Genomic DNA, 13,349 nt, shown 5'->3' with positions numbered 1-13,349 from the left:
AGCAATGTGTGCTTTATTAACTAGCTGTGTGCTTGCTTACATTTACAGCTGTACATGACAACACAAGGAAAGCTTTTCCAAGGAGTAGTTTTAGTTTTCTAACATGATTTTATCTAAAGTGCACTAATGCCCCATTAAGTTTACCCTTAGACAAAGCGGTTTAGGTAGTTTTGTGAGTTCTCTCGTATTTAATAAGCACTTCTCGGTGGTGGAGAAGGAAACAGTAGAACAGAAAATGTAAAGGAAAGCTCAGCAATATTCGCAGGAACAGTTCGAAACCGCAAGACAACAAAGGCAAAAAGAAGTGCTGGGTTTGTCAAAACACTTTTTGTAATATTTGCTGAAGTTTGCTGCACACTGGGGAAGCAGCAGGAAAAAAAAAACGTTCTGGTTTCAGTCAACAGGACAAGGACATGTGATGACATTCAACTATTGCTCTTATTCGTTCCGGCATTGTCGGAAAGAATGAAAACATGACTCGTGATAATTACGGTCGCTGACGACGACAGCGTATTTACAATGACATTTGCTGCGCTGACATTTATCTCTTTCCAAACTCACGCTCCATATTTGGAAAAGCAGCCTCTGTATCCCTTGTTATTTCCTCACAGACCTGTAGCAATATCGCAGTCATTTAATTCAATGCTCATCTCAGTTTAAACTCCGCTCAATAAACAAACATGCACACGAAATCACAGAAATATTACATCATGACATTTTCACAATTCAGGATATACACTCGCTATCCACTTTATTAGGAACACGTGTACCCTCTGCATCCATGCAATTATCCAATCAGCCAATTATGTGACAGCAGCACAATACGTAAAACCCTGCAAATACAGGAAAAGAGCTTCCATTGTCTTTCACAGCAAACATCAGAATGAGCAAAAAGGTGATTTCATGGCACGATGCTAGTTTGAATGTCTTGCAAGTCTCCAGAGATTTTCACACAGATGATCTTCAATGTGAAACACCTTGATGATGAAACAGATGGAGAACAGAGGAGTTTATAGTAACAAATAAGTACAACCGTAGTGCACAGAAAAGAAACTCTCAATGACACAAGCAGGTCCAACCTTGGGGCAAAAAGTAGTGGAACACGTTTCCACTTCTGTCAGCCAAGAACAGTAGTACGAGTCTAGAGTAAGTGCTGGCTCTTTGAATATGAACAGCCATATAGATGTGAAAAAAGTTGAGGTGTATAAAGCAGACCATAGTGAGTAAGCAAATCTAAACTAAGACAGAGATCTGAATGAAAAGAGTTACTTTTTAATGAGATTTTGACCTGATAACAACTGGAATAACTGGAATATAATCCGGCTGGTTTGTGGTTACTACTGGATTCCTCTTTTGATTTATGACACGTGTTGTAAGTAAGTATATGTGCATGTTGCCCAGGCCATGACTGTCTCTCTATGGCTGCCTGGGTCAGATGAGTGTCCCGTGCTCCAGGCATGTAGCTATGCTTTCACGTGCTCGTTCACACACACATACACACACGCGCACACACACACACACACAGCTGCCAAGTGCCTTGGCTGCCTTCACAGTCACAGCTCTCCTACACTGCTTCAATCTCTCACTCGCACAATCACTTGCAATCACTCACCTCTTGTTGTTCGGTTTTAAACCCTTTCCTGGCATCGCAACGCTGCTTTCGACACAATCTTCATTCCTTTAGTTTCACAGTTCTGTCTGCTTCGAACGTATGCATGTGTTTGATTTTATCTCTCTCAAATCTCTGTTCTTCCGCCTTTATTTTCTAATGAACCACTGCCCCTATTAGTCACTGTTTATTTCTGCCTAAACTTACCACTTATGCCCCATTTTTCAGGGGCATTTTTATATTTCATATCACGTTATATAAGGTTTGCTTCAATACCTCAATACTGTACAAAATGTCGCTGCAGTGACAGCGATGATATGTGCCGGTCTGACGCTCAAGAAGCAAAAATCTGCCATCAAATGCAATCAAACTGACCCAGTTCTCACAATCATTAACAGAACATATGAACAAAATTGATGGTATCTGTGTTAGCTGCACAGCTAGAAATTCTACAAAGCCTCTAAAGAGATATGGTGGTTATTTTTTTTCTCATACCACATCATTCACCAATCTGAATTTATTTCCTAGAGCAGCGCGGTAGTTACGGCTGTCATTAAAGTGGAAGGTGTGTATTAATGTGCTTGTTTTAATATGTTATTGTTTCTATAGTAACAGCTCATTCACAGGGACTTTGCAGGGCAGATGCTCCACATAATCTAATGCTAATCATTAATGGATTAAAATATATTGTTAATTAAGAAAGAACGGCATAAAGTGGTGTGACACCATTGAGCTTTCTGTTTTCCTCTACAGTAAACTCTTCCTAAGCAAGGAATATTTTTTTGCTCTTTCTCTTGGCACTGTAGCGTGAAAGGATGTGTTTTTGTTTTTTTTTTAAGGTTGGGAGGGGAACGCCTGTTTATAGCTGTTATCCGTCCCATGAATGAACTCCAAGTGGTTAAAAAGAGGGAAATTTTGTTCTTTAATAAACAAAAAAGTTGTTGGTGGTAATGGTGGTAATTTAAGGCAGTCACAGTATCTATTCTTACTGTTGGACTACACAGGATCAGCCCTTAATGGACCATCATCTTGTTTTATTCCTTACCTACAGTGTGGACACAAATGTGCAATGCGCAATTGTGCCATGTGCGATGCTTCTTGTGGTCATGGATTATATTACTCAAGATTCGTTTCCTGAAATATGTGTATTTTAAAATGAGTGAGAGATCCGTACGAATGACTAGATATTCATGGGGTGCATCCGGAAGGTTTTGAGTTTTTATACAGTAAATATTTTTGCTACAAATCCTACAAGCGGCTGCCGTTTAGTGCATCACGTTTAGATGGTTAAAAACTCCATTATACAGCGTCTGGGTACAAAAAGTGTGGGGGCTGGATGAAATGCAACAAATCACATATGCGCTATGGCTTCAGAGGCCAAAACGTTGAAAAAGATGGATCGCTGTAATACCTCTATTAATGCAATAACATTTATTCTAGGTCATACCTGTTCTAACTGCCTCAAAGTCACCCACACTTTTCCTCTTTATTTCACACATCAATTTACCTTCTATTAGTATTATTTGATTTGATTTTTGCATTCCCCCTTTTAACGTTTTTTTTTTTACAGAATATGAAACTGAATGCAATGCTCAAAATAAAGGTAAACACAAATAAGTGTAACAGAAATCAACACAACACACTACCGCAGTACAGAAACCTAAGCATGGGGATGAGTAATATTAAACTTCATCGCTGTTGCATAAAGACATGCCGGAGTCACTGGTGTTGAATTCTCAATTTTCACACGTTCCCACCTAATAATTAACTACGGGCCAAGTTTTAAATATGACGTTCAAACGATATATTAAGTCCTGGGATTAGGTTACACAATTCAATATTTTGAGGCCTCAGGGTAAATATGCATTCTCATGAACGGGAAATATAAATTCATGGCTAATGTGTTATTAAAAACCCAGCCTGTGTCACCTCAGCGGCTCTGTACAATCCTGGAATTGGCATAACAACTGTAAAATTATCTCGTGCATTCTCTCCACCCCACCCTTACTACATGACACCGGCCCATGATCATGTTCTCTAGCAGTTTTCCAAATCAGCTACTTGCTGCATAGCAATGTCTTGGGAGTGAAATACTTGTTTGCCACAATGACCAACGTAGGCTGTAAAATGCTCAGCAACACCTGGCAAAGCAAGCAGCTGCCCAATGCAGTTTACAGGCAGGGTGACATAGCTACACTCTTCTCGTGCAGGATGCCATCAGATAACTGCCTGCCGTGGAGCAGGTGCAGGCTGGAGTCTGTCTCACCGCCATGGAATTCGGCCTCGGCCTTGGCAATAGCTCTTACTGTGGAAATACGCGCGACTGGCGGCCAACGGCGGACAGCATGCCGGTAGACACAGGACACTGAAAGAAATCTGTCAACTGGTAGAAGTTTACCTTGGTTGAGCAGAACTACAAAGAGTAGTCACGTGTTTGCCCAAATAGCTACCTTCTGCAAATGAGATGAAGGTGTATCTGCAAAATAATCTGGAGTTTCTCAATCGTACATGCTGTTCCCAAATCTTAAATCCAGAGCGAGTCTGTTACAGCAAGCTTCCGGTTCTCACATAGGAAAAGCTTCAGAAACTTCAGACTGACCTCCGGAGAAAAAACTAGTTCAATAGCTCAACTGTTTCACAGCACATTTAAACCATCTTTAAACTGCATCCAAATATTTTTTTTAATGATTAAACACGATCGTGTGAGTGAGCAATGTGTCAAAATAATAACTTAGCACGTGAACTAATCAATTTCATCAGATTATTATACGACCAGGAAACGTATTTCTAGACATATTTTAGCATTTCAATCTTAAAAATGGTCTTATTCTGTTAGCAGAATGCTTTATTTCTTTTTATTTCTTTCTTTTTATTTAGAAACAAATGCTTGGAAGGAGAAAATAAGATCATCTTCAGCTTGAAATCAGTAAAATATCTAGAAACGGGTTTTATTAAGCTGTAAAAGGATTTCGAAAACAAATGATAGTCCAATAAATAAAAAGAACGACCAGTTGAATTTGCGTAGGATCAAGATATGTTTACTAGGACATAGGCAAGATGATCAGCATAAGAAAAGCACAACAGCAATATTGTTGAGTCATAAAAAAAAGCCTGTCTTGTTTCAGTATCCAAATGTCTGTGGTTATTACGCCAGTCTAACGGGGTAAAGGAGTCGAGCGGATTTTGGGTGAAGAGCGTTTCAATATGCACGTTCATGCTGTAGTGTGTGTGTGTGTGTGTGTGCCACACTGATTTATGGCACAGCACCTCGTTATTGTTACACTGATTGTGCAAATAAGAAACCTTCGTTTTAATTTGGTGAGTAATCATCGACAATGTTTTATTCAGGAATGGAGTACGGAAAGCCACGTCCTCACCTCTGGCCGATAGTTTTTTGGTGTTGATGATTTTGGCAGCGTACTCTTGGCCTGTGCAAAGCTTCACGCATCGCCTCACCACTGAAAATGCTCCCCTGAGGAGAAAAACAGAAAACAGACTTGAGCACAAATTCAAATATCACATCAAGTTCAAGTGCTGATGTGGCTCGTTGGGATTTTTTTGTGAGCCCTTGACACAATGAATGCTTATGTTTGAGAGACACTGGATCATCAAACACAAATGTTATTCATATGGAACCTTCTTTACCATAAACGCTATCTGTGTTATTATTTGATTTTGTCTTATTAGATAAATAAGGCATTTCTTAATATTTATGTGGTTCGTAACATTTCTTCATGGCACTGATCTTTCTGCACACTCAGACGTCTACGTACAATAAACCAGCTTTGTGTGTGTGTGTGTGTGTGTGTGTGTGGGGCATTAATAAAATATAAATGTCTGGACACAGAATATATTAGATTTTGTGCTTAATAAAATCCCAAGTGATGACATGAGCAGAGGCAGCATATTCTACATTTAGAACAAATTTAGATACCGTTTTTAAACACACACTCGTTTTACACACACATTCACAAATGCAAAGCCGGCATGAAAACGAAGTCGGTTATTACCAAAAGATTTCAAGCAGATATTTAATTTAACTAAAATAAAACTAAATTTCGCTTCACTATGCTGAAATGGTGTGTGTAGTAAATAAATAAATAAATAAATAAATAAATAAATAAATAAATAAATAAATAAATCTGTCTACATAGCAAACTAATCGTAAGACTGAACGATGTGCTAAAGATGTTCTTCTAGCTTTAACCAGGTGCGTTCTGCTGTGTTATTTATTGATTCCTTTATATTAATGAGTCTGATTGTGTATGATGTGGAATATAAAATACACTTATTAAGTCTCTAAGTCTGAGTTGGATTCGAGGATTGATGCTTGTGGAAGATAGGCATAAAGAAATGTATAGAAATCAAATAAAAATGTGTTGCTTTATGTTGATTTTTTTTTAAAGGGAAGGAAAAAGTCATAACACAACACAATAAAAGTTTCTAAACAGGCTGAATAAGAATATTGTAATTGTACTATTAAACAAATTCTCAGACATTCCTGTTACAGAAAAATGCAAAACTGATCTGAGAAGAGAATATCTATCTACCTATCTATCTATCTGGTTGTCTGTCTATCTATCTATCTATTTGTCTATCTGTCAATCTAACTATCTGTCGGTCTGTCTGTCTGTCTGTCTGTCTATCATCTGCACCTCTTGTTTCACACGGGTTTGTGAGGAACCTCGTGTCTATCCCTAGGACTGTGGGGCACAAGACAGAAGACACCAGATGGAGTAGCAGTTCATCGCAGGATACAAACACACAAAACCACACACAAACACTATTTAATAGCTCTTTATTTAATGCTCAATGTACTGAGCTTAAGACCATAAAACCCTGTACACTCTCATGAAATATTCATAGCGTCTTCGTATATTTATTAGAGACGGCACCGGGCTGACACACAGGATCGATAACAGTCTGATAGCAGCAAAAAAAAAAAAAAAAAAAAAAAAAAAAGGTGGCTTGGATATCAGAGAAAAACGAATGAATTCGGTCTGATCCTCTAACAACAGGCAAAGAATGTAAATGCAAATAATTTTTTTTTTTTTAGATCTGGAACGCTAACTGTATATCTGTTAGTATTATATTACATTAATACTTTAAGCCTATATGTGCAATGTAAGTGCTTTGTAAATACATAAATAAATTAAAATCTGCAGATTTGTGTAAGCTGTGATTTTATGCATAAAACATATTACATATTTTATATATTTATACTTCATTTTTTCTTATGTTTGAAAGAATTTAGCTTAATAAAAAAAAAAGAGATTGGGGCTTTGTATAAGTTACAAATATTGTCTGTAGATTTAAAGTAAAATGCTTAATATATATATATATATATATATATATATATAATGTGTGTGTGTGTGTGTGTGTGTGTGTGTGTGTGTATGTATATGTACGTATATGTGTGTATATATATATGTGTGTGTGTGTGTGTGTGTATGTATATGTGTGTGTGTATATATATATATATATATATATATACACACACATACACACACATATATATATATATATACACACATACACACACACATACACACACACATACACACTCAATGTTTCCATTGTAGGAAAAGTCAAAGTATCAAACATCCACTATTGACTATTAATGCTCTCCGGTCATCCCAAGCTAACTAGTAAATTGCCAGTAAACCAGATGATGGTTAGGTTAGTAAGACTATTAGTAAAAAAAAAAAAATCAGGACTTTACAATGATCACAACTTTTAACACTATTTAACTGCACCTTGCTGTTACATCAGAGAAGCGACAGCAGCTTCACCAAACTTACACAAATCTAGTGACTGATGGCGGTATAGATAAATGAACCTACATAAAATGTTCAGCACATCATCATGTACAAGCCAGAACAGCAAGAGCAGATATCCAGAGATTTATAAATCATGTTTTATACTTGGGTGCAGCTTTTGAAATTGGGGTGAAAACATAAAAAAACAAAAAAACAAAACCTGAGTGATCAATATGAAACAGGTTACTATGACAACCATGGTGTAAACAGGCATGTGGTGTGGGACGTGTGGGAAGGTGGGAAATTTAAATAATTAGCAATCTTTTTGGTAAAAGTGAACTGTGTTAGCAGTCGACAGGAAAAATTCTCTCTTATGCAACAACGACGACTTAACGACGGATCTAATCGCCACTGAGGTATTTATCACTTTTTTTTCATGCAACCTTAACAAAACACACCATGGATTGAAGTGTGTTCACACTCCCTCACAGATCTCACAGCATCTCACGGTATCTCGAGTCGTACATCGGCATTTAGTGACCTGCTCCTACTTGCGTCACAACTTTGAGTTTATCAGAACAGCTTTTCTGCGTGAACAAACGCACGCTCACACAAACTGATTTATTAAGGTGTGCGCTCGCACCATGTTCGATGCGTATCCGTAATTCCCCTGGACTTAAATAGGAAGCCTAGCGTTTCTACTACACACACGTCGGCCTGAATCCCTTTGCTTCGTTTCACACTGCCACCTCAATGCGTCATTCATTTACTCACCACACTGTTTTCTCCAGATTTATTGCTCTCACATGCAAATAAATAAAGCCTGAAGTCTACATAATCCCAGGATGAATATTCTACTAAAAATATTATGCCATTTTGTAGCTTGCGATGTTTAATAACGCTGTGTTTTTAGACATATTAACTATTAGATAATTAAAATAATGAATTACATGATAAATAAAAAACACACAGGACCCACAGGACTCCATTTAAAAACATGATCTTACTTCTTCTTTTTTGTATTGTCTTGTAATCTTTTGTCCTGCACTGTCTTGCCTGTCTTTTGTCCTGCACTGTCTTGCCTGTCTTTTGTCCTGCACTGTCTTGCCTGTCTTTTGTCCTGCACTGTCTTGTCTGTCTTTTGTCCTGCACTGTCTTGTCTGTCTTTTGTCCTGCACTGTCTTGTCTGTCTTGTTTGTCTTGTCCTGCTCTGTTTGCACCAGGTCGCACAGTTGCACTTTATGTGTCTAAGACTAACTTACTAAGTCCTTATTTCTGTCTTTAATTTTATGTAGCACCATGATCCTGGAGAAATGTTGTCTCATTTCACTGTGAACTGCAACAGCTATATATGGTTGAAATGACAATAAAAGCTTCTTGACTTGACTTGATTTGGAGATTTGAGACGTTTAACAGGAAAACTCTTACTACACGAATGAAGATGGTGTCATTACTAGGAATCAAATTCAATTCTCTCCTTTTGAACACATCACAATTCTTGCTTAAACAATCCTGTATTGTTTAAAAAACATCCTAAACAGATGTTTACATGAGTTTCAGAATAATTGGCTTTCAAAAGTACAAAATATCTGTGCAGGAATTAATTACTAACATTTATAACAGCTTTATAACACTATAACACTAAGCAAAGTTATACCGCTCCTGATACTTGAGACTCCTTCCAGAAATGTTAAATGTCTGAGAGAAAGCATCGCTAACAAAGTACACACTTTTCTAATGTGTTTGTAATGTGTCAAACAAATCTGAGTGTAAACTGTAATAAACCTATGACTTGCCTACCAGCTACCGTCAGAACTGCTGTTAAAGCAAATGAATCGACAAAACGAATGGGATTTTGAGAATTCAACTGCACTGTGGAATTATAATTCTCTCCATAAATATCTCTCATAGGACAGAAAAATGTTTACTGATAGATATTTTCCTACATGGATATTGTCAATATCTCTAATGTTCTAATCTCTAAAGCCACTTTTCCTCAGCAGACTTATATCACTAAGGTAAGGGAAGTGTGAAGTAATAAACAAAAATCAAAACATGTGTTGAGGAGCGTGACACAGAGTGAACCACCAGCACCACTCCGGCACAGAAGAGGGAGGCATCAGTTAAACTGAAAGATGAGAAACTTGTACCTGAAGGTGAAAAAAAGTGTTTTTTAATATTTAAAAAAAACCTTTTGTAATTTGTATTCATATTGATAGTAATAGGGGGCCACGGTGGCTTAGTTGTTAGCTTGTTCGCCTCACACCTCCAGGGTCGGGGTTCGATTCCCGCCTCCGCCTTGTGTGTGTGGAGTTTGCATGTTCTCCCCGTGCCTCGGGGGTTTCCTCCGGGTACTCCGGTTTCCTCCCCCTGTCCAAAGACATGCATGGTAGGTTGATTGGCATCTCTGGAAAAATTGTCCCTAGTGTGTGATTGCATGAGTGAATGAGAGTGTGTGTGTGCCCTGCGATGGGTTGGCACTCTGTCCAGGGTGTATCCTGCCTTGATGCCCGATGACGCCTGAGATAGGCACAGGCTCCCCGTGGCCTGAGGTAGTTCGGATAAGCGGTAGAAAATGAATGAATGAATGAATTGATAGTAATTTGATAGTGCTATGTTTCTCATCAACGTCATGTCCAAATACAGGAAAAGAAGAAGTGTTGTTCGCTGGGCTTTAGTTTACAGCATAATTACTTAATTAAAACAGTCATGTAATATGTTGTACAGATCGTTTTTTTCTCAATTGTAGGCAAGATTATGGTATGATTATGGTATACGATTTTGTCCACGTTGCCCAGCCCTAATCTACAGAATTTACACATTGAAATGCAGAGAGAATGGATTTATCCGACCCCAAAGTGAATTTAATTCATTCAATCCATCAAGCTTTCTAAATTTAATCGTATCCATCATGATGAAGTGTCAAGACAGACCTAGACACATTACACAAATGCGTCCACAAAAATAGAAATATACAGACAGACACACTGACACGTGTCCACTTATCTCCCGTCTTGCCCTATAACCTTGACCTCAGCAAAGGACGGTACTCTGGAGAAACAATGATCCAATATGTTAAAGATTTGTCCTGCAGCTCTTCGTAAAAATAAATACACAAACAAATAAAGGCACATTGTGCAATTTTGTCTCTTTTACTACTGACTAGAAAATGTGTCCAGCCTGGAAAAATTATATTATATTAATTTGATAGTTTTAATAAAAGTCTTATTAAAAAGGTCATCCTGCAAAAGCCTAAACTGAACTAGGAAGCAATCTAATGATCCAAAAAAATACTCCAGCATTAATATAGAAGAAATAATAAATAATATGAATTAATGAAGTGTGCATGTGCAGAAACCCTTAGCAAGACAACTGGCTTTAGGTCTTTACTTTTTCAGTCTGTGACACACACACACTCTCACACACACACTCTCACACACACACACTCTCACACACACACACTCTCACACACACACACACTCTCTCACACACACACACACTCTCTCACACACACACACACTCTCTCACACACACACACACTCTCTCACACACACACACACACTCTCTCACACACACACACACTCTCTCACACACACACACACTCTCTCACACACACACACACTCTCTCACACACACACACTCTCTCACACACACACACTCTCTCACACACACACACTCTCTCACACACACACACTCTCTCTCACACACACTCTCTCACACACTCTCACACTCTCTCACACACTCTCACACACACACACACTCTCTCTCTCACACACTCTCACACACACTCTCTCTCACACTCTCACTCTCACACATTCTTACACACACACACACTCTCTCTCACACACTCTCTCACACATTCTTACACACACACACACTCTCTCACAAACACTCACACACACACACGCGCACTCTCTCACACACACACACTCTCTCACACACACACACTTTCACACACACACACACAATGTATGCAGAATCAAAGCTGTTGCGTTGTTTATGATTAAACCGCATGTAAATCTGCATAAAACAACTTATGATTAGAGGAAGACATTAAACCCAAAGGGGGCTTATAAGCAACAACCCCTAGTAAGGCGGCGTTTTACACTTTTCCCTGCAGTCCCTCATACATTCACAACACCAACTAATGGGATTAGTATTTTTTTTTTTATTTTTTTACAAACTTCTACATTTTTATTAAGTCAGAACGTATCGAAAAAACACCCCCAAAAAACTTGTTTATCTAGCCACTACGCCAATCGTGTCACAAATCCCAAATCGCGTCACCAGGTAGTGCGCCAAAAGCCTTAGTGTTTATACCTAATTCAGTGCACTTAAATACGGAGTGAGGAGGTATTTGGGACACAGCCAGTGTAACTCTCAGAGCAACACCACACCTTATCTACTGGTGACAGCTCCAACTCCGCGCTCACGCCGACTCTATTTCATACGCAAAAGACGTCGATTTGCTGCTCAAACTAGATCAGATTGTTACTTACTTTCCGAGCTCTTCGTATAGCTGATATTCGTCCGTAAATCGAGTGCAGGTCGTCGTAGCCATGTCTCTCTCTCTCTCTCACTCTCTCTCACTCACTCTGTGTAGTCAGATTTCTGACAGTTAGCTACACAGCTACAGCTAACGGTTAGTTAGGTCAGGTGTCAAACACTCGACTTTCCTATTTCTGTTTGTTTTGTTAGCCCTTTCTTTCTGACTATTTTTGACTATAAACAGTAAGACAGAGCTGCGGGTCTTAACGGAGATAACGGACGTCCTCTCTGCCCCCGCTCGCGCTTTCTCTTCCACGAATAGCGTTTTTTTTTTCTACCCGTATTCTTAAAGCTCCGCCTCTTCACCAGATTGGCTTAGAACGCGACGTCCACAATAGCGTCCTCCGATTGGACGGTTAAGACGTCGTTGACGTTACCATAGCGACAGCTGAACGTAGACGTAGAATCTAGGTTTTTAACACGCCAAAGTGTATCGTTAGTGAACGTAGAAAGCGTGCACTTTCTTTGTGCTTACTGTTTATTATAAATTTCGTTCCGTGCGTCATTATTAGCTCGATAAGTCGATAAGTATTCAATAAGAACTACTATCCAATCCTAAAGCAGGAGGCGGGGTTTGACGGAAAGCAGGTAGGGAAAAAACGATCGCTTCCAAATAACACAGCGAAACACAGCTGAAGTTTGGCTCTCTGTCACCACCCACAGGCCGATATGTGTAACTGCAGGCGTGGGCAGCGTTAGCGCGCGCCTCTATCCGGATACTGTAACACCAAATAGGGACAGAACCATGAGGGCCATTTTGTATTTGGCGGAAGATGTGTTATGTAACCGTGTAAAAGGAACAGAATATTCACCCACTTCAAATATGTTAATGTTTGCATCAATATGTGCAGCCTACAACACGTGCAGACGTGTCTAGAAATATTGGCACCCTCCAATGGAATGAAGCAATATTATTGTACTGTATTGTAAATGTAGTTTTGACACGTTACTGATACAGTAAATCACAGCTTACACAGAATAAAACGTGAATGAAACGTTTGTCACAGAGCTCCATCATCAAAGCCAGAATCTAGCAGAACAACGGATAACAGAATATTGCCGTTTTGTCATTTGATTGTCATCATTTCATCATTTCATTTAGTACCAGGTTATTTTAATATTTTAGGCCAAGCCCTGATTTCTGTTGCCCGGAGATTAATATCTGGCTATAGGTAGCTTTTCATTGTAGATACATCAACAAATGGACATCATCGTAAACTTTTGAAATCTTCTCCATCCATAGAATAGGACCTGAGATTCACCACAGTTGTTTTTGACTTGTTTCGACATACAGAAAGAGGCTTAGAGGCTTCAGAGGCATCTTTTTTCTGTGTCCCAATAAACCCACTAAACAGACATCCAGGAGACAATGAATCATTTCATCATTGTAATTATTTATTATAATTATATAGTATAATTAATTATAATGGGGG

At 38.7% G+C, this 13,349-nt stretch overlaps 1 protein-coding gene across 16 annotated transcripts in view; it reads right to left on the bottom strand.

Annotated features, from left to right (window-relative positions):
- camk2b1 (calcium/calmodulin-dependent protein kinase (CaM kinase) II beta 1) overlaps positions 1–12,189 on the bottom strand; it is a 58,654-nt gene extending 46,465 nt beyond the window's left edge. For all 16 annotated transcript variants that reach the window (XM_060884310.1, XM_060884296.1, XM_060884303.1 and 13 more), the window contains exons 1-2: positions 11,868–12,189; positions 4,987–5,081 (exon numbers count right to left, since the gene is read on the bottom strand). In XM_060884310.1, coding sequence (XP_060740293.1) covers positions 4,987–5,081; positions 11,868–11,929 — 157 coding nt within the window. In that variant the 5' untranslated portion in view covers positions 11,930–12,189. The remainder of the gene's footprint in view (positions 1–4,986; positions 5,082–11,867) is intronic.
- Positions 12,190–13,349: the final 1,160 nt, after the last annotated feature.

This window comes from Tachysurus vachellii, chromosome 12, assembly GCF_030014155.1.
Source record: "Tachysurus vachellii isolate PV-2020 chromosome 12, HZAU_Pvac_v1, whole genome shotgun sequence".
NCBI lineage: Eukaryota > Metazoa > Chordata > Actinopteri > Siluriformes > Bagridae > Tachysurus > Tachysurus vachellii.
This window is presented reverse-complemented; position numbering and strand designations above follow the sequence as displayed.